This window comes from Ochotona curzoniae, unplaced genomic scaffold (genome assembly GCF_017591425.1).
Source record: "Ochotona curzoniae isolate NIBS_2020 unplaced genomic scaffold, NIBS_Ocur_1.0 contig_64, whole genome shotgun sequence".
Taxonomy (NCBI): Eukaryota; Metazoa; Chordata; class Mammalia; order Lagomorpha; family Ochotonidae; genus Ochotona; species Ochotona curzoniae.
This window is the reverse complement of record NW_024466502.1, coordinates 40,486,690-40,509,475: the sequence shown is the minus strand read 5'-3', so window position 1 is coordinate 40,509,475 and position 22,786 is coordinate 40,486,690. Positions and strand designations below refer to the sequence as shown.

The following is a 22,786-nucleotide window of genomic DNA, read 5'->3' as shown; positions in this document are numbered from 1 at the left end:
CGGTATAAATGTATACTTAATCATATTTATATGTGACTATATACTCATACATAAACTCACACACATACATATACTTATAAGATATGTAACTTTATGTCTGGTGCTTTCAAATTTTTCATTAATTCATGATGTTGTATGTTATAATTCCTTAATATTCTTTTTTGTGTAATATTTCATTGTCTCAACAAACCCCAACTGTTTATTGATTTGGGTTAGCTCCAATTTGCAGTTTTCCTCTCCCATTTATTCAAACAATCACAATGTTTTATTTTCATGATGCACTTTTTAAAATGCAATGGGAAATGAAAGAAAAGATGAAGAAATTTATTTATAATCATGAACATTTTTCTTGAGAATTATCCACTGTAAACTCCTTCTATACACTCAACTTACCTTTTTATATGTGATGCATATAAAGGCACCATGTCAATGGTAAAATCTTTTTTTAGAAATGAGTATTATTTCTTCAATTACCTTAAGCTTTACATTTTTAGAAACCAAGCTAACCTACAGGTGAACAGTAATAAAAGTGTGAGACATAATGTGCCAATCTAAGTCTCCTCTTAGCTGTATCTCACAGATGTTGAAACTGAGGCACAAAGAATAGAATGCCTTATAGATAATCATGCAGCTGTCCAGTGCTAGGATTCAATCCAGAGAATCAGGTGATATATTAGCCTGCCTTTCATGACTACACCAGAATACCCAAGAGAAGTTACTCAGGCGGGAAGGAGAATTATTGGAGTTCATGGTTTTAAAGCTTCACAGTCCCAGGATTGGGTATCCTCTCTTGGTTTCTGTGTTTTGGGAGGCCATAGCATAGCAGCTGTGAAGTCTGTGCATGGAGGAAACCATCATACTGTGAGGCAAGGTGTAGAAGGAACATCTGGGCCTGACTCAGGCTGTTGGAACCAATACTCTCGCCACAGCTTTAACCTTAAGAGCCTTGTTCACCAGGTGACCCCCACCTGGCGCACACCATAGTTCAACTGAGTTTTCATGCTCTTATCATTTATCATTCATCTCTGTCTTTGTGATTTAACCATCTGCATGAATGTGGGAGACATACTGACTCCATACTATGCTCTCATCTAGTGCACTAAGTCTGTTTAAGTAAGAACAAGCAAGGAAAGAAAAGGTAAAATCTGCACTGATCACATTGTATTTTCAAATTCACATGAAAATGATATAAAAGAAACAAAACTCTTGTGGCCAGGGTGACCTGCATCAGCATAAAAGAAGTACCTGTTGTTGGCTTCCCTTAACACTTTTGTTCAATTTTTCATTTTGTTTTTCCACCGGACGAAGTGATGGCCGATGAGAAGACAGAGGGACTTGGGAAAACTGCCTCCTGGGCCATTCACATAGGAGCAGAGTCCATCATCCATGGTCGCTAGGCCCTGTCCAGTGGAGATCAGCCCAGCTTGGTCAAACTCATTATGGACGGTCTGGACTGCTTTATTTTTAGGTCAATAGCAATGACAACCTAGCAGGGGCATTTCATTACATTAAAAATCTTTTATGCCCTCCTTAGTACCTGACCTGCATGCAATAAATGTCTGGTGAATGAGCAAAGAGAAAAAAGCATGACAGTGACCTGACGATAGAATCATCCTTTTATTTTTGGTGACAAGGTCTTTCTGAGCTAAGTCCTGATTTCTGAGCATTCTTCTTCTTTGGAAGCATGTTTATCAGGAGCAGCTTTGTCCACCCTCATAAGCAGGGCTGTCTGCATTCAGGGCTTCCTGGCGGTGCACTTGTTTGCTGTTGTACAGACAATGCTGTGAGTGGGTGGTGTCTTCTTCACTCGAAAGTAAAGGCAATCAATTAAAATTCTGATTTATTTGTATCTCCTTCCCTTCGTCAACTGAATATCTTGTTCAGAAAGAGTTCTATTAATATGATTTATCACAATGAACAGCATGGCTCCTGCTTTGATTTATCTTTGCTCCAATTTTCCCTGTACTTCTGTTCTACTCTTTTATTGTACCTCCTGGTTCTCTGTCGGCCTTGATAATTTCTACAGCTACGAGATTTTTTTTTGTAAGTCTGTGCTTTAAATCATTCATTTCTCATTTTCTAGATACTGACTATAATCATCCCTTACATTTGCTGAAATTAACATGTGTTTCAAACCATTTGTCAAAAAAGGAGAGGCTTTTAAAAAGAAAATGCTTCCTGCTGTTCTTTATAGATGAAACAGCCAACGTTTTGTTAAGAGATTTTTATCTGAATTTAATTCTCTCACTTTAAAGTATTTGTAACAGTTATAAATGGAATGGTTTGTCTTAACCGGAAGCGTGTCTGTGGTAGCATAGTTATATGCAGTCTTTAAAATGGATCATTTCATTTCACACATGCTATAGAATCTTGTATTTCACCTTTACTCATCTCAATTTCTTTATTCAAAACGGCCCTGTTGCTGTAAATTCCTCCACCAATGGATTGGTTATATCAAATTGTAGCAGTAATTGTTCATAAGTACGTATTTTATAACATGCACTAATAGAGTAATAAAATATATTGCAATAACAATATGCTTTGCCTGATAGAATTTCATCATGAGACTCCATTAACACATTCAGCCAGTATCAGCTTTTGAAAATGCCTTCCATTGTGGTGGAAAGGAATTCATTTGTATAAGTGAACAGAGAAAATGGGGTTCAAATAGGAATTTCTAGGGAGGCGAGAATGAAAAGATATGGAGGCACGAATGGATGCTGACAGAATGATTCTGACACTCTCGTGCTGTCAAACGCATTTCCTCCCTTCATCCATTTTTCTTAGTTCACCAACAAGCTTCTAACTCCAACATACTTACCTTGCGGTTCATCTCCCTCACACAGGCTTTAGCCTTTCCCTTTCTGGTTTCCTGCGTGACCTCTGCCTGACAGATGCTCCTCTTTGCTCTTTGATCATTCTCATTCCTCTTGAGCTTTCTGCTGCAATCCCTCCCTACCTGCCTCCCACCCCATGTTGTGCTCTGTTCTCTCACCTCTTCACCACAACCAGGACTGATCTCTCAGCCTGTGAAAGGCAGGGCCCAACACTTGTCTCAAACTAGACAAGACTTCTCTGAGCATTTGTGAGAGGGCCATGTTCCCTGTGTCTTCACCCAGATCTCCTAATGTACCCATCATTCTCTTTTTCTGTCAGCGCATCTACTTGGCTTGAATCACACATTCCTACCTTTAGGTCTTGGGCTTTTGTTTCCTGGGCTTCAAGCCTGAGCTCAGTTGTCTTTTAGTTTTGCTTCTAGAATGTTGAGATAGAACCCAGGAGCTGTACCCTGATCACTTCCTTTTTATCTCTGATTCAACTTAGCATCAGAATTAGTTATCACAGGGGCAGGGGTTGTGACTAGATCAATCAACAAAACCCATCCATTTATTGCCTACAGGAGACACATCTCACCAACAAAGATCAGAGGAAACCGAAAGTGAAAGGATGTAAAAAGATATTCCAGGCTAATGGAAAGGGAAAATGAGCAGCTGTAGCCATTCTTATATCAGATAATATAGACTTTGACATGAGAAACATTAAAATAGATTAAGAACACCATTAAATGATCAAAGGATCCATTCAGCAAGAAGAGATTACTATAATAAATGTATATGCACCAAAATGCCAGGGTACCTAGCATGAAACAAATATCAATGAATTTAGGGGGAGAAATAGACTCCAGTACAATAATATTGGGGGACCTCAGTACCCATTGACATCAATCAGCAGATTAATGAGAATGAACTCAGCAAGGAAACAGTAGGATACAACTAGACACTAGAGAAGATGGACTTAGTTGATATCTACTGAACATTTCATTCTACAAAGAGAGAATACATTTTTTTTCCATCAGTATGTAGAACCTTTTCTAGGAATGACCATGTTATAGGCAACAAAACAAGCCTCAGCAATTTTTTTTAAAATTGGAGATTATACCTTGCTTCTTCTAGACTATCATGAAATGAAACCAGAGACCAATTAAATCAAAGCACTTAGGAAGACATGCAAAAACATGGAAACTGAGTAATATGCTACTTAAGTGAGCAGTGGGTTAGAGAGGAAATCAAAGGGGAAATTAAATAGCTGAAACAAATGAAGGCATCAATACAACATATCAAAACTATGGGACATGATCAAGGCGGTGTTAAAAGGAAAGGTTATCTCAATCAAAGCCTATGTTAAGAAATTAGAAAAGCTCCAAGTAAGTGAGCTAACCTTACAGTTGAAGGACCTAGAAAACCACAGCGAAGCAATCCCAAAACTAGTAGGAAAAAAAGAAGTAACCAAATTACGAAAGAAAATAAACCAAATAGAGGCCAAAAGAGCAATATATAAGATAAATGAATCAAATAGCTGGTTCTTTGAGAAAATCAACAAAATATATTCCCTACTGGTCCAATTAATCAAAAAAAAAAAAAGGAGGAGAAAATATGCATCAATAGCATCAGAGAAAAGAAAGGAACTATAAAAACAAATACCTTGGACATACAGAGAATGATTAAGAACTATTACAAGCAATTATATGTGAACAAATCAGAAGATCTAGAAGAAATGGATATTTTTGGATACTTACAATATACCAAAATTGAGTCATGAGGTAATAGACCTACAACATGGACTGGAACAAATTGATAATTAAAGTCCTCCCAACCAATAAAAGTGCTGGAGCAGATGGGTTCCTTGCAGAATTCTACCAAACATTTCAAGAGGAACTTACCCTAATCCTCCAACAGCTTTTTCAAACAATAGAAAAGTAAGCAGTTCTCCAAACACTCTCTATGAAGTCAATATCACCTTAATACCAATGCCAGATAGAGACACAGCAGAAAAAGAGACCTACAGACTGATGAACATAAATGCGAAGATCCTCAACAAAGTATTAGCCAACAGGATCCAACAGTACATCAGGAGATCATTCATCCGCACTAGGTGGGATTCATCCCTGGCATGCAGCAATGGTTTTAACATTTGCAAATCAATAAATGTGATATGCCATATCAACAAACTGAAAGATATAACCATATGATCATCTCAACAGGAGCAGAGAAGGCACTTGATAAAATCCAACACCACTTCATGCTAAAAAACCTTAAGCAAAATAGGCATAGAAGGAACATTCCATAACATAATCAAAGCAATTTATGAAAAACCAAAGCCAGCATCATAATAGATGGGGAAAGACTGGAAGTTTATCCACTAAGAAATGAAATTACACAAGGATGTCCACTTCCACCACTGCTATTCAATGTAGTACTGGAAGTCCTTGCCAGAGCTATTGAGCAAGAAAAACAAATAAAAGGAATTTGAATTGGAACTGAAGAATTAAAATTATTTGTGGCTGCAAATGACATGACTTTCTACACAGGAGAATGAAAGGATATAATCAAAGACTGTTGGAACTCATGAGAGATTTTGGTAGGGTATCAGGATACAAAATTAATGAAGATTAGTTGATGGCACTGGTATACACAAGTAATTCCATGGCTGAGATAGAAATTGTAAGTACAGTCCCTTTTAAAATAACAGAGAGGAATCTCAAACACCTTGGCATTAACCTAACCAAAGATGTGGAAGACCTACATAATGAAAATACAAAGCATAAAAAAAAAGAAATAGAAGAAGATATTAAAAGATGGAGAAATGTACCTTACCATGTTTCTGGATCGGCAGGATCAACATCATCAAAATGACCATATTACCAAAAGTAATATACAGATTCCATGAGATCCCAATAAAAATCTCAAAAACGTTCTCAGAAATAGAAAAGATAATACAAAAATTCATCTGGAAATACTAGAAACCACAAATAGCCAAAGCTATCCTGCAGAATAAAAATCAAACTGGAGGAATCGCAATTCCAGAGTTTAAGATGTACTACACAGCTGGTGGTCATTAAAAACAGTTCTGGTACTAGTACAGAAACAGAGAAGAAGATCAATGGAATATCATAGAAACCCCAAAAGGGATCCCAAATATGTACTGCCAATTAATTCGACAAGAAATTGGAAATAATTCAGGGGAAAAAATCTGGTCTTTTTAGAAAGTGCTAGGGTCTGACGCGGTAGCCTAGGGGTCGGGATCCTTGCCTTGCATGTTCTGGGATCCCATATGGACACCAGTTCATATCCCAGGAGCCCCACTTCCTACCCAGCTCCCTGCTTATGGCCTGGGAAAACAATTGGGACCCTGCACCCGCATGGGAGACACGGAAGAATCTCCTGGTTGTTAGCTTTAGATTGCTTTGTCTCCGGCTGTTGTGGCCACTTGGAGAGTGAATCAGTGGACGGAAGATCTTCCTCTCTGTCTCTCCTCCCCTCTGTGTATTTGTTTTCCAAAAAAATTTTTAAAAAGATAAAGCAATAAATCTTAAAAAAAAAAAAGTGCTGTTGGGACAATTGGATGACAACCTGCGAAAGTAAGAAGCAAGACCCCCCCACGTATCACCTTATATGAAAATCAGCTCTAAATGGATCAAGGACCTAAATATGTACTCAGAAACCCTCAAACTATTAGAGGAAAACACAGGAGCCACTCTCAAAGTGTGCTTGGGAAAGAAAGAGGAATTGGGAAAGGTTTCTTAGAAGAGACACCAAAAACACACGCAGTCAAAGCCAAAATAAACAAATGGGTCTACATCAAGCTGTGCAGCTTCTGTACAGCAATGAGATAATTAACAAGCAACCAATGGAATGGGAGAAAAATCACTGCATGCTACATAACCAATAAGGAACTAATATCTAGGATTTACAAGCGCTTCAGAAACTCAATGACAGCAAACCAAACAGCCATGTAGAAAAGAACAGATTCAAATGGCTAATATTTTTTAAAATGCTCAGGCTCCCTAGCTTTCTAAGAAATAAAAATGAAAATCACATTGCATTTCCACCTAACTGCAGTGAGATCGACCTACATTCAGAATTCTAGCAACAATACCTCCTGGCCTGGATGTGCGAAGAAGGGTACCTTCCTTCACTGTTGGTGGAAGTGTACTAAAAGAACTGAAAATTAGCCTGCCATATGACCCGGAATGATTGACTTATAACTGTTTATGAAACATGATATAGTGGAAATTAGTGGGAAGTGGGGATTTGGGGAGGGGGTAAGGGAAATCCCAGAGCCTATGGAACTGTATCATGAAATAATAAAATAAATAAATTTAATCATAAGCTTACATGTTTCAAAAAACAGTGAAAGTTTTAAAAATTCTTTTGTAAATTCTACTTTAATTAATTTACATTTTATTTACATAGTTGAGGGAGATGTATGTCCATGTGGGTCTCCGATTAGGGAAGGAAGAGTTGAGGTATGGAGGAAGGTGGATGGGACCAGGTTTCACATATTTTTTCTCCTGTGCCCTCAGGGGTCAAGGGAGGACACTCCTAGCTGTCAAGTACCTGGGGATAGGGACCAGCCTTTTGATGATGCTGTAGAGACCTGGATGTGGGGATTTTTATTTCTTATTTGATTAATTATGTAGGTGCTTGTCAGAATTACGTTAAAGTCCAAAAGGACACTCCTTTATGTATATTCTCTTCTTTTTGAAAAATAGAAACTGACAGTCTTAAATCTTCAGACCTCATCTCTTTGCCCAAAATTAAAGACTGTTTAACTTTCACATATAATACACACACACACACACACACACACACACACACACACACACATTTTGCTCTTACCGTGTTTCCTTTTAGTTATGCCTAATATTCATTAACTTGAGCACAATGCCCTGGATGTACGTTTCAGCATTTTCATTTCTAGCAGTTCCGTTAGGAAATAGAGTACATTCCACATCGACTCTCTGTCCTGTACCTGCCATTTGATCCCATCAGCTGCCTCCCCACCTTCTGTCCCCGTCATGCTCAACCCTCCTTTGCCTCCCTAATCTTACAGGTGGTACAAACAAAACTTCTAGTATATGATCCTTCTGATCTTCACTTTAAAACAAAACTATAATATGTAACACATAATAACATAACTTACTGCATTTGAGTAAGTAATACACTTTAATAACAAAGGTCTAAGTTTTTTTTTTTTCTTCTAGAATTGTACCTGCAAAGTATCACTAGTCTTCAACAGTGTTTTCTGGAAGTCATTGATGCTGTCCTTCTGTATTCATTACATCATGCGTCAGTAGGAAATTTCTGGAATTCTTTATTTACAAACAGGTTCTCAGTTACCCTCAGCTCTGCTGTGCTCTGTGAGCCAGGAGCATACTTAGGAACTCACGCCATGGAGCATCTGAGTGTCTGGCTCCATTACAGTGGGTAATTGCTCTGACCCTGCACCTAAGCTGCAGCTTTCAGTAGCTACAGGGAGTTCCTCTCTTCAGACCTGACTGACTCCATTGTGTAACTGGTGTGGTATGATAGCTCTAATATGGATAGAATTGAGTGACAATTCTCTGGAGGCAGACAGAGGATTGATTTCCAAAACAGGGATTGGTTATATTTCAGGCAATTGACCGTAATTTAGAGGGGGACAGGGGGAGCAGAGTCAATGAGGCTCATAAAATGGTTTTCCCTACAAGCACCGATGTAATTAGCAACTCACTGTAATTGAAAAGGTACAGGAACTCTTGGACATGTTCCTGTGGCCTCATCACAAAGCGTGTCTGGTCGGGAAAACCAAGACGCGGTTTTGTACAACTACAATGCCTGTTTACAAAAGCCAGTCCTGGGGAAAAGGAATCGTTCCAGCAGATTCATTTACTGCATTATGGTATGTCATTTGTCCCACCTTCAGTTCAGGTCTGGGCAATACGTGATTTATTTACTTGGACTATTTAAGACTTTTCTGGTGATTCTTCCCAACCCACAGGAGGCACACTTATCTTGCTCTTCAGGTTTTGCCAAGTTTGCTGTGTCAGTCAGCTTTCCGTTACTATGACAAAATACCCGAGATGGCTGATTTTGTAAAGGGAAGAGATGTAGAAATTGAGACCCAAATAAACAAGTTTCAAGAGGGTCCTGGCAGGAAGAAGTGTGGCGCCTCGGACCCGAGGAGACAGATTCAGGCTGGTGTCTTCTGCGTGAACAGAAATCAGCGTAAGTGCACCGGATGCATGTGGTGAGTGGCAGTTGCCAAGACTAGCATGAAGGTGTTGAGGTAGGCAGTGGGGTTCACTCTCAAGATTGTGTAAGAATGGTATTTTCTTCAATGATGCACGCGAGGCATGTCCTTCTATCACCTGTGTCCTGGATTTGGGATACAGCTTCTGAAGTAGCACTTGTAATTAATGCCCTAGTTTTGTGAGTGGGGTATGGGTTGGACTTTGTGATTTGCTTCTAATGGACAGAACTTAGCAACGGTGCAAGGTTTTACAAGGCCATGCCATCCACCTTCCACACACTCTTTCATCCGTTAATTCTGAAACTTTGGTGAAGCAAGTTCCCTTTTGTGAGCTGCTCAATCACGAAGCCAGTAAGACAGAGAACCAAAGGCAGCCCCCAGCCAGGAAGGAATTGAGGCAGAATCCACCAGGTCTCAAGAAATTAAATTCTGCCCACATCCACATGAGTGAGCTTGGTTAGGCCCCCCTTTGATGGACTCTTCAGATGAGACTCGCATCTTGATTTCAGCTTGTGAGGGACCAGGGGCCAGAAACTGAAGCTAAGCCTTGCCCTGATTGCTCATCACAAAAACTGGGTCAGTGTTTTAAGTCAGTATGTTTTGGTATTGTGTACAGTTGTTGATTCATGGTGATAATATCAAGCACACCAATCTTTATTCAGTTTTCAAAAATGTTTATACACACTGCACTCCCTATTGGCTGTACCTGAGACAGACTGTACCTATCCTCTCTCCTTGATAGGTGAATGCTTCCCCTGAGGGCCTGGGGCAGCATCGCCAAGTCCTAGGCCACTTCCACTGAAGGGATCAATAAAACTGTATCAATTACTGGTTACCTGCTATAGGCTGGGATCTGTTCTAGGACCTGAAAACTTCAGACCAAGTGGTCATTGATCTCCAGGGCTTTAAGTTTTGCTAACATCCATTCTCCTTGTGAGAGTAAGCCATAGAGCTTCCGACAGGTCAAGGTCATAGGCTTTCCTAACTGCTTCCCTTTGGATCATCTTTCTGTTTCCTCCCAGGTGAACACTTTTGTTCTAGCTCTGTTATAAACCACATTTCTCAGGAACGTCAAGTTTGGGGATGAAAAGAGAAGCAGTGTTATCTTCTCTTAAGGAGTGACAATAAGGGAGATCATCTACACCAACTTAGATCTATGTGTCCTCATTCTGGACCTATGCCATTCACTTGGCATTCAGCTCTTAAAAGCCTCTACTAGATGGGCCTGGTGCGGTGGCCTAGCAGCTAAAGTCCTCGCCTTGAACGTACCGGGATCCCATCTGGGTGCCGGTTCTAATCCCGGCAGCTCCACTTCCCATTCAGCTCCCTTCTTGTGGCCTGGGAAAGCAGTTGAGGATGGCCCAAAGCTTTGGGACCCTGTACCTACTTGGGAGACCTGTAAGAGGTTCCTGGCTCCTGGCCTCAGACTGATGCAGCACCTGTCGTTGCGGTCGCTTGGGGAGTGAATCGATCAGATGGAAGATCTTCCTCTCTGTCTCTCCTACTCTCTGTTTATCTGACTTTGCAATAAAAAGAAATGAATCTTTAAAAAAAGCCTCTATTAGAAACAAGATGCTTCTTGGATTTTTGATTCGGGGATGTAGCTGAGAATCACAAGCGGCCTCCTTGAAATTCTGCATCAGTAGGTAAGGGTTACACGGCAAATATCAACGTCCATCAGAAAAAGAATGATACAATAAAGTGCATGTAAGTGGTTCAGAGGAGTAGATCTCTCCATGGAAATAATGAGATTAGTATAGATTAACTGGGGTCTATTCTACACTTCTGTCCCTTAAGAGGATTACCTTGTCATTCATTCAAGCACCATTTGAGTACTTTTCTTCCTTTAAGCCTACCTCGTACTTCCCAACATGGAAGTGTATAGTCACCAGATTGCATGAGACAAGGCTAGGTTTTTCATAGACTAAGGAGCTTCTTTTTGTTTGAACAAATGACTCCATCAAAGTCAATGCCAGACTAGTGAACCATCCATGCGCTTATGCCTTTGTTTCTCAAAGAGAAGTCCATTAATATATCAGACTCCATAATGGGGGTCTTCAGAATTGTATGGCAATGTTTTTAATCTTCTATGTTAACTGTTACAGAGAGAAGATAACAATTGTTGATAATGGAGTTTTCTTCCCTTAAGATCAGTGTTGTATATCCTTGTCAAGTAAGTTTATAGTCCTTTTATGGTACAGCAAGTTCTTTAAGATTGATTAGGGTGAAACATTTAAAAGCAAGAAGGTGTGGAAGAAGCATTTCATTTACTTTGTTCACTTTAGAGAGAGAGAGAAAGAGAGTTCCCATTCATTTCTTCACTCTCCAAATACTCACAACGGCTTGGACTGGGCAAGGCCAAGGTTGGGAACTGAGAGTTTAGTCTCCCATGTGCGCGGCAGGGACGCAACAACTTGAAATAGATCCTATTGTTTCTCAAGGCACACATTAGCAGGAAGCTACAAAAGGAGCACAGACCCAGGACTTCAAATTAGGCATTCCATTACAGAGTGTAGCATCCCAACTATTGCCTTAATTGCTGGAGTAAATACCTATCTGAGGAAGTGAATTTTGATTAATTTTAAACTAATTTTATTTATTTATTTGAAACGGAGAGAGAGAGAGAGAGAGAGAGAGAGAGAGAACAAAGCTAGGAGCCTGCAACTCTATCCCAGCCTTCCAACTGGGTGACCAGGACACAAGTACATGGGTCACCTTCTTCACTGCCTTCCCAGATATTGTAATAGAAACCTGGACTGTAAACAGAGCAGCCAAGACTTAAACTTATGCTCGATAATGGGCTGCTGGTGGCACAAGTGGTGGCTTAACCCACAGAGCCTCAAGAAACATTTTAAAATGTTGATTGTGCATGAGTACTGGTGGCTAACTTTTAATACAGCCCCCTGCTCCAAATCACTGAAGATGAAAGCAACTATTAAATATAATTATTATAATACTGCACTGCTTATATATAGCCTTGTGTGCTTTGCCTGTACCTTTTGAGACCACAAAATGGAGTTATTTCATGTTCTGCTGACAGTGTTTGGCAGTGGAAAGTGTGTGCACAAATCCTCCTACATGGCAAGCCTGATTGCAGTGGTGTAGAATGAATCCAGCTGTGGAAGACTGATAAGTACAAATTTCTACATGGCACAACAGTGATTGAATCAAGTAAGAACCCAAAACTTTGGGGCCAAGATGAATGCTATTGCTTGATGAGAAATTGGAGAGTCCAATTATACATGATACAATTTTACAAGCCTCCCAACTTCTTATTGGCTTGTGAATTTTTTTCTGAAAGATTAATTTTATTTATTTGAAAGGCAGAGTTTTACACACACACACACACACACACGCACGCACAGAGCAGGGGTGAGGGTTACAACAGTTGTGGTTGAGCTAAGTGGAAGCCAGAACCCTGGAACTCCATCTGGATCTCCCATCTGGGTGGCAGGAGCTTAAGTAACTTGGGTCATCTTCTGTTGCCTTCCCAGGTGCATTAGCAGGACGTTGTATTACAAGTGGAGCAGCTGGGATTCAAAGCAGTGGTCATGGTGTGTGGATATTCCTTATGTGCAGAATGTGGCTTGCAAAGAGTTGCCACCCTGTGACAGAGATCCTGGTACTCACTAGTCACCTGTCCCCTTTCATTGTTCTTGGGATTTCTCTTGGTGGTTCAAATCCAATGGATGATTTTAATATGAAAGTTTTGGAAGTCACTTGATTATATACCAACCACAAAGCTTGCTCATTCTCATCCCCGTTGCTTTTAAACTCAACTGTTCTTGCTAAGAAAATGGATGTGACTGAGAGAGACATTATTTCTAGGTCCAGGGTTTATAACAGAAATTGTTTTTATTATTCATTCTTATTCTTACACTTCATCTGGGATTAACTGGGCAGTCTGCCCACTTCAGCATGTTTGCATGGCCTCTGCCTCTGAGGGATCAGTGCCCTGTGTTCCGGGCCCTGCGGGGAACCACAGGTCGGGCTGATGGACATTTTCCCACCATGGCTGAAGACTTCTGGAGAACAGGTCTGTGAGATGCAACCTTGGCTGCTGCTCTCCGGGTTGAGTCTCTAAGTACAGCGGCACAGGACAGGGCTTCCTGTTGAGTAATACAGCCTGAGGGAAGCAGAGGAGACAACCGTGGCATGAAGCAAGTAAGCAAGAGAAGTGCAAATAGTCACACAAAGGAAATGACATTTTTTCTCCTCCGGTGGTTAGCATGTCTAGATGGTATGATCTTTGAAGGCAGGAAATATATTTGCCTGTTTTTTTTTCTTTCTCATTCAATAAGCTACTAAATGCTGACTCATCAGGAAGGGACTTGAGTGAGGAAACTCTTTGCAGGGGTTACTTATCTTTAATTTCAAAGCTTTCTTAGAAGTAACAACAAACGGATTTGCCCTCAGTGTTTTTCCAAGTGTGGTGTGCAGACTGTCTATTACAGAATCACCTGACACAGGTCTTATGCTTCCAGAGAAGGTAGATTTCTGACTCTATTGCAAAGAAACTTTTGAATTAGAGGCATGAAGATCATGCCACGAAATACGCATTTAAACGAAGTAACAGGTAGGTGTTATGTACCCTGGGCCCCAATACCTCTGCTTTGGGACTCAGCGGTTTCCATGCAACTTTGTGGTGGAATTAGAGCTGTTACATGATGCCTGTACAGCACTACACACACGATGCAGATGAAACTGAAGCTCAGCCCCTCCTCTCACAAGGAATGTGATCCTGTCCAGGTGACTCAACTTCCCTGTGCAGTTATTTCCCCTCCTGTAAAATGTAGGTTATAAAGATGGCTGCCACATTGAAGTGATTGAGTCTTAAAAAGGACAACATGCGTTCAGTTTGCTGACTACTGCCTGCCATGTAAAAGGCTCTCAGTGAAAAATAAGTATTTGCAGTGATGGTGTTTTAGTAAATAATTTGCAAAAACTGTGTCTTGCATAACAAGAAAGACAATATAAAGCATATAGTCTCATGCCAAGTGAACAAATTTATTTTAAAGGTTTATCTATTTGTTTAAAAGACACAGTTACAGGAAAAGACAGAGAAAGAAAGTTTTTCTATCTACTGGTTCACTCCCTAAATGGCTACACTGGCCAGAATGAACCAGACTTCATCCAAGTCTTCCACATGGGTGACAGGGATGCAAGCTCTTGGGCCATTTCCCACTGTTTGCTCAGGCACATAGCAAGGAGCTGGGTTAGAAATACAGCTACCAGAACTCAAAATGGCACGCATATAGGATGCTGGCATCGCAGTCAGCAGTTTAACCCATTGCACCAGAATGTCAGCCACCTAGGTAATTATTTATAAAGAAGTACTCTACTGAATTCAGAAGAGTGCAATAGAGGGCAGCAGGCCACAGAAACTATTTTCTTATAAAGGAAGATACTGAAAAATTACGTTTTCAGTGGTTGTTGCTCATAATGTGTAAAGAACTTTTCGTACTGGGGAACTAGGCAGGGAGTTATATAGGAATAAGTTAGGCATGTCCTCCCACCCCCTGCCTAATTTCTGTATGGCACTGCACTGTGATTCCATACCTTATGTATCAGTATAGTACATCCACTTTCCCATGAAACACCTGTGTCTCACCGGGGGCTAGGACAGAGGAAATGCCTTATTGCTCACTTGGAAGTTAGGCTCTGGATGGAGGCACCATGAATCTCTCATTAATTCTAACACATGCTCAACTCACCTCTGTTTATATATTTCATTGAGGCATTACCTCCTATCTCTTAAGAGTCTACTAACATGAAGAGGGTCTCCTTCGGCTTTCCTGTGCTATGTGATGGATTCTTCTCTGGCATCCTCACCATCTCCCTTCTCATGGGTAACTCTCTGGTCAATTCATGATGAGTAACTGTGTGTGGTGGCCCACACTCATGTCTGACAGTGTATTCTCTCTGTGTGTCTCTTAAACAGACCCTGCTCTCTTTTCTGGATCTATGTTTCTGCCTTGAATTCGTATCTCTTTGGGTGGGGAGGAAGAATTAGGAACAAAAATTAAGATACTGATACCCATAACCCTTCCATAGCCATTTCATTTGTGAGTCATAAAAATCCAGGGGGCTAAGGAGGGAGAGATGAGGCAACAGAGCAGGGGGTGGAATGCACCATCTTAGGAGCAGGTGGCTCTAACTAAAGTCCTCATGGACCTTTATTATCTGCTAGATGCTGACGAGATTATGTGACCTGTTGGAGCTTCTGTTTCTCACAACTCTGAAATGAAGAGAAAATGAAATAAAGTTCTTATCAAAATGTCTGGGCTATAAATATATTATTGCTGTGAGTAAAGCCAGTGTTGGAGTTTGCACAGACAGCAAAAGACGGAGCTGTGGCTGGATCCAAAGCTTCGCTGCCAAACCCCAACTGATTGAACTACTAGATCAAGCTCCTGCAAATCTCAGAGAGTAGCTAACCTAACAATCCACACACACCTCCTCCTTATGACCCTATCAACTTACCATAAGGCCTTGTTCTCTGTTACCAGGGATATTATTTACTCTCAAACTTTGGCTAGCAAGCCATGTTGATAAAACAACAGACAAGCAGAAGCCCTTCTGAGTGAATTATTTATCTGGAAACTTGGCTGCAGCTATAGCATTCCTTGCTGAGGTGTTGGGTTCAGGTGAAGTAGATGAGCTCACCATGCAGCTGCTGGTGCTGAAGGCTGTGAAGGTAGCGCATCTGCAGAGCTTCCCACTGAGGCCTGGAGTCATAAATCCTCATGATGCTATAAAAGTAGCGCTGTTGCCCTTGAGTTAGGCCCTGTGGGAGCAAAACAGATGGTTTTGAGGCACCTGTGGAGAGCGACAGCATTCCAGGGGTGTGTGAGTGTGTGGAAGGAGGTGGTTGCTAATGATGTAGTATACCTGGTCAAGCTCCCACTTGCAACTCAGCTGGCATTTCATATTGGAGTGCCAGGACAGGTGAGAGGCCAGGATAGAGCTCCTTGTTCCTGCCCTCAGCCTGGCCCAGACCTGGCTGCTGTGGCCATTTTGGGAGTGGATGAATCCGTGAAAGGAGGATCTCGCTGTTTCTCTCTCTCTCTCCCTTTCTACATGTGTCACTATGCCTTTCAAATAAATAAATAAAATACATTCTTCAAAACAACGACGAATCTTTCACAGAAACGAATTGCTTCTCTTGATGTAATAAACATGTAGAGAAAGATATAGATAGATAACTGAGAAAAATAGTTGTACAGAAAGAAGTAGGTTTATTTTGGCTCATAGTCCAACTTGAGGGGCCCCCATACATTGGGCATCTGATGAAGGCAGTTTTCCTGGTAGAGTCCTGAGGTGTCTCAAGACATCATCTGGCAAGCAGCAGCACACAGACGCTGTCCGTGTGGTCTCTTACAAGGCCACCAGGATTAATTCACATGGGCTGCACCCTCGTGACCCAACGCAATCCCTTTACCCCTCAAAGCCCTGCTTCCAAGGGGTGTGTATGTTAACATAGTAGGTTAGACCTCTGCCTGGCATATCTGCATCTGATATCAGAGTGTTGATTTGAATTCCTGTTTTTCTACTTCTGACCTAGCTTCCTATTAACCAATTAATTAATGTGCCTGGGGAAGTAGAAGGGGGATGGCCCAAGTACTTGGGTCCCTGCAAACCATGTGGGAAACCCAAATGGAGTTCTTGGCTCCTGGCTTTGGCCTAGCCTGGCTCTGGCTTTTTCAAGTATTTGGGAAATGAACCATTATATGGAAGTGTTCTCTCTCTCTCTCTCTCTCTCTCTCTCTCTCTCTCTCTCTCTCTCTCTGTGATTCTGATTTAAAAAAAAAAATAGCCCTATCTTGGGCCCAGTGCAGTAGCATAGTGGTTAAAGTCCTTGCCTTGCATGTACCAGGATCCCATATGGGCGCCTATTCTAATCCCAGTGGCCCCACTTTCCATCCAGCTCCCTGCTTGTGGCCTGGGAAAGCAGTCGAAGATGGCCCAAGGCCCAGCCATTGCAGCCGTTTGTAGAGTGAATCAGCAGACAGAAGATCTTCCTCTCTGTCTTTCCTTCTCTTTGTATATCTGACTTTGCAATAAAAATAAATAAAATTTTTTAAAGCCCTACCTTTAAAAACATTAATTGAATTAAGTTTCTACCTTTTTAGCAGTATTAACAGGAGGCTTTGGGGGTTAAATGTTTACCACATGGTCCTTTGAAGGGACATCTAATATTCAAATTACTATCTATAGCATGGTAGATAGAACTTAATGTACAATAATGGCAAATTAACAATTGGGCACTCTTTCCCCTTAGTTTGCCTTAATGTGTATGAGTCATCTGTATTAAGAAAGTGAGTAAGCTAAAGACTAAGTTGACCCATGTTTTGGACTGAGAGAAATGTAAGTATTTCCAAGACCTTGTTATTTCATTTGCCCTTTTTGAAGAAAGTAGACTGCCAGAATACACTCAGGTGTGGGATGTGTCTGGACCCTGGATGATTCAGTAGAAATTTCTCAGTAAGCTAGGAAAAGAGGTGAGCCCCTGGGTATGTGGTAAGAGTTGGATGTATTAGTGAGCAGGTGCTGTGACAGCAGGAGACAACCTCTGCCTGTAGAAGTCAGGGAAGTTGCCCCATCTGAGATGCCTACCTCCTCTGCGATTGAAGGGTAAAGGGGAGAAGTTCTCTCAAGGGGCTGGAATCCTGGCGTCCCAAGGGACAGGGCAGAACCCGGGAACCCGGTAGAGACCCAAATCTCAGGTACGCCCAGGTCATCTCCTTTAGGTCTACTCCAGGGGCGGGGAGCTGGGATCACAATCTGTTTTAAAATGCTTTGCAGGTGATTCTGTCACATATACCATAAGCAATCAGACTCACTGAATCAGAAGAAAAGGCTAATTATAGCCAGAAGGGAGAAAGTGATATAAATTCTCCTGTGGAACACTAAATATATGAATATGTATGGACCCACACTAAATTTTTTTTAGTTGAAAGACAGCATAGCATCTGATTTTGAAAAAAATTATTGAGTTCAGTGAAGAAAGATGATAGAAGAATTTTGTGCTATGGTAAACATTTAGAAATTGACTTTTTGTATTTTTTTCAATTTAGATAAAAATGATATTTTACATTTTTTTACAGTACAGATTTAGAAGCATGGGGGTTTCTCCTTCCCCCCATCCTCCCTGTTTCTCTGCTTATTGTTTTTCTCCCAATTATTACTATATCATATTCAGTTGCTTCACATTAACAATCCTAACTTTCCAGTATAAAAAGGTATCATGACTGTTATATGAGAAGCCACTGAATGTCTGTAACTAAGGCAGTGGTTCTCAATGTGGATGATTTGTACCTTGAAAAACATTTGGCAATATCTGGAGACTTTTTTGAGTGTTTCAGTTCTGGGAAAGGGGAGGAGCACTACTGGCATTCAGTGGAAGGGACCAGCAATGGCTGGAATGCACAAGACAGCTCTACCATGTGCTTGCAACGAAGGGTTCCCTAACTCCAGCTGCCATACTTTGAACTGGACTGATTTGTATTTTGAAAAGGTAACTCAGACCTTGCGTGGACAACGAAGCAAAACAGACTATGGAACACTTAGGAGGCTACCAGCATATTATAGAACTAGGGGTAATGGAAAAGGGAAAACGTCAAATATTATAAAATATCTAAGACATTTTTTAAAAGTACTTATATGCTGAGCTAGCTAGCACTCCCAATCAGCCCCTTATTTAAAGAAGCCCTATATGATTGGCAATCTGTTGCATTCATTTTATAGATGGGGAACTGCGATAGTGGTGCCAGCATTTTAGAAGGCTCAAGATAAAATAAATTTAGCCTAGGTTAAGCCACTTAAGCCAATGGCAAATTTTTCAAAACCATATAGTAAAGACTAAATATGAGAAAATGAAATAAAAGATAAAGCTAGAGTAAGGTGGCATATCTGTTAGGAATTGTGTGTGCAGGTAATATCTGTGTTGTATTTTTAGGGGGATCTGGAGATTTAAGCTTAATACTGAAAATAAATCCAGATTGAAGTGAACAAAACCAAGTATCTCAAAATTTGAGACACCCATTTCTGTTTTATAGATTGAGTTAAATATTTTAAAAGGTAATATAGCTGAAGAAGAGAAAGGATTCTACTTATGAATCACTAATTAAGCCTTTTCAGATGATTGAGAACAATATGAAAATTGTAAGCCAATTTTAAAAGCAAAGCTGCAACATATAACAGGAATTTCCATTTTATAAGAGAATCTTAAGTTATGAGTTATGATTTCATTTTACAAAAAATTAGCTTTTATCCATGGTAAAATTCTAAACCTCTTAAATGAAAAAGAACAGATAACATTGCTAATAATCTTACCCTGTTACCCATCTTTCTTTGAGGGGATGGGGAAGAATTTAAATTTTGGCAAAGAATATTTATGAGGAAAGCTTTAACCAAATTTAACATAATGGAAAAAACAGCCCTCCAATAGGAAGCCAGAATTAAATGTTGTAGTGGAGTTTCCTCTGCTGTTGGAGAATCAGCCAGGACAGACATAGTTTGAGAGGGTTCCTGTAAAGAAATGGATTTGATAATAAATCAAGCAAGTCCTGGTCCATTCCCTCACTCATACCTCCAATATGCACCAGGAACTTGCTCACCCCAAAGCTGGGTAAACAAACAAAAATTAGAAAAATTCTGAAGCTTCTGGGGGGAGAGAGAGGTGATATTCCTCCATCTGAAGAAAATTGGTACCTTCATCAATGGAGTATCAGAGGCAGAGTAAGGAACTCGGATGCAAGGAATCTGTGGACCATTTCGAAGCCTCTGTTGTCTTTTCCGGTTTTCTCCCATTCTTCGTCCTGTGCCTCCAAAGGGAAAGAAAGAATAGCATAACATTTTGTTACACTCAATGCATTTTGGGGATGTACCTAAGTCAATACTCACTTAAGTAAATATATACATAAATGCTACTTGTTAAAGATTGTCCACATTTTCTTGTTTTACACAATTGTGTACAATTATTGGCATTTAAAGAATTTCATTTTATGTATTTATTTTCATGTTTGCATTGGTTTTAGAAAAGGGAGGTCACAGCATATTTGTGTGTGGTATACTCTGCCAAATCATTTGATATTTCTAAATGTTTTCTAAAAATTATGAATTTTTTGCAGTATAGTATACTTTGGCATCATTCTCCATTTCTTGTACATTTGCTTCTGCAATTTTATAGTGTTGTATTATAAAATAAACTATTACACTTAGTTGTATTTCTTTTCTACTTGCCTGACAAAGATACAAGGAGTCATTTCAGCTATGACTAAGATTCCTTTCCAGATGATTTAAGGCTTAGGCTCTCAGATGTATATCAGAATAAAAAATTAACAATTCAGGAAGCATTGGGTTGCCAAGGCAGAGTGGAAATCTCGAACGTTCTCCTGTCTGCTCACTCCTTAGCCCTTATCAGCGGTGCACACCATCCATTAACAGGAAGAAGATAGCAAAGCAAATACAGTAAACCAATCCTCTATACACAACAGGCTATTATTAATACCTGCACCATGTGGTAATAACAGAAAAGAAATTCTAGTAAGACTGCAAGGCTTTTAGATTTAGATAGACTTGCAGAATTTTTTTCCAATTGGATAGCTTCAGTCATTTCATTTTCACAATAGTAGTTTTACCTACCTCACTGTATTGATTAACTGGGAACATAAATGTAGAATATTCTCATCTTATGCCGGTTTATTTTTTTCTGCCTTCCCCTAATGAGTTTCACTCTTCCTCTCTTTCTTTCTTTCTTTCTCATCATTCTCCCTCCCCATTCCCCCCTACACACACACACACACACACACACACACACACACACAGAGTTTAAGGAATATTTATTACATATAAAGTATTATAAAGGGTGATTGATTCTGGATTCACAAATCCGAAGCTCAGATCTTCTGGAAGAGAAATTTATTAGGAATACATCAGTTGACGTTTCTGTGTTTTTATGCTATAAACTTTAAGTCAAGCTATAAATATTTTATGTAATACTTCTTTCCTTCAGCATACACTCCAGAAACCATAGCATTCAAGGCAAACTCCTTTTAATATTCTCTGTGATTGAAGCCCATCTTCTATCCAGTACTCAGATCATCTCAATTTCCCTTCTCCCATTTCCAAGATCTGCAGAGCAGAGAATAAATATTCTTCAAAGCTGGAAAGATTCTATCTGCCCTCAGATAGCACAAGGGAATGGCAGATCTCTTTCGTGTGGTGACAATGCATGTGTGCTGTTCTTGGGCTGTTGCTTTAGAAATTCATCTTATCTTCTCAATTGATCTTTGACAAAATTTGATTAAAATGCCTGGGGAATTCATGAAGAAAAAAAATTTGCAAAATAATTCTGAAACAAAAGACAGATTTGTTTGAAAGGAACTTACCCTGCATTACAGCTCCCTTCTTTTTAAGAGATGAAGTTCAGATCCAATATAGTTGTTTTGCTAGACTCTATTCGTGGGGTGGTAGCAGTGCAGTCACTGTTGATAAGCTGACATCCAAGCAACACCATGTGATGAAACAAACAACTCAGGGAGTTTGGCAGTTTGGTTTTCTCTACTCCTAGGTGACAGTTAGCCACACAATTTATTTTTTTTCTTTTAAGTTTTGTGCATAATCAAGTGTAGACTTCTAGATCTACCATATCTATATTGTATGCAGACACAATGGAAGAAAAGGCATGGAGACAAATGCTGAATATTAAGTAAAAAGTTTCTACCAGCTAATAGGTTGTTCCATGAGAATTTTCCAGATTGAGAGTCAACAACCCCATTATTATTTTCCAGAATCACAAAGGAACCATACCTAAATATAGATGCAGGGGCATGAATTTGATGGCAGCAAGCTAGGAAAATTTTCTATTGTTAATGTCCCATTTTCATTTGGAGTGGGGAAGAGTAAGATGCTCTCCATGTTTGATCTTGGTTACAGGATCGTAATGAACTTCTGGCACAAGATTCCAGCCTGAAGTGATGTCCTCCCTCCCATTCTGATAGTAGTCCTTACTCCTGTCTTGCTTTCACTTCCAAGAAACATTCTTTTGTGTGCCAGAGTTACATACAAAAATGAAGAGTTCCGATTGAGAACTAAAATCAAACCAAACAAGCAAAATCTCCCTATGTTCAAAATTCTAAAGATGCCGAGTAGAAGAAGAAGCAGGGAATGAAAATGATGAATCATAGGTTTTAAATCATGAAAAAAGAAAGGACTAGACAGACATAAAAATATGGGTATCTTTATCAAAAATTTGAATGAAATCCTCTGGGAAACACAGATGACATGGACAAGAGTCTGAAAGTGTTAACAGATGCCACACAATCTCTCACTGGGTCTAAGATTTTACCAAGAGGTAAAACACAGTTGAGTGCAGAGCTGGCATCATTGACTGAGTCTTCCTTAAATGCTTTTCCAGGACATTATGGCACCTAAAGACCACCTGCTAATGGCACACACACGCGCTGATTCCTAACAGTGTGTGCTAGCACTTGTCCTAACAGGAAATTGGTAGCAGATATTGGTTATCCAAAGACTGGTGAGGACATTAAACTGCCGTCTCACCTAGAGCCATCGTTATACACCAAGCCTGTGAAGACCATGAAACCAGCTCTTTCCTATGAAGTGCTGCTTCATGAGCAATGCCCCAGCAAACCGCTCTCATCCCAAACCCTTGTTTCTATGATCTTGCCAGTACTGCTATTGTTACAGT

General features: G+C 40.1%; 1 protein-coding gene and 1 long non-coding RNA gene across 3 annotated transcripts in view; one reads left to right on the top strand and one right to left on the bottom strand.

The window, feature by feature from the left end:
• The window catches only part of LOC121163670, a 272,948-nt gene that overhangs the window by 53,872 nt on the left and 196,290 nt on the right, over nt 1–22,786 (top strand). The window lies entirely within an intron of this gene.
• On the bottom strand, nt 12,985–21,539 carry FAM216B (family with sequence similarity 216 member B). The gene is made up of 4 exons (XM_040991355.1): nt 21,465–21,539; nt 19,786–19,898; nt 15,739–15,859; nt 12,985–13,198 (listed from the first exon to the last, which is right to left on the bottom strand). Exons 1-4 carry the CDS (start codon nt 21,469–21,471, stop codon nt 13,020–13,022), a joined length of 420 nt encoding a protein of 139 aa, XP_040847289.1. The 5' UTR covers nt 21,472–21,539; the 3' UTR covers nt 12,985–13,019.

What these genes read in the sequence shown, in the direction of transcription:
- FAM216B (XM_040991355.1), bottom strand. An exon ending in CTGATACTCCATTGATGAAG is followed by an intron (nt 15,860 to 19,785) that starts GTACCAATTTTC and finishes TTGCTCCCACAG; the next exon opens with GGCCTAACTCAAGGGCAACA. An exon ending in TCAGCACCAGCAGCTGCATG is followed by an intron (nt 13,199 to 15,738) that starts GTGAGCTCATCT and finishes TGCTTCCCTCAG; the next exon opens with GCTGTATTACTCAACAGGAA.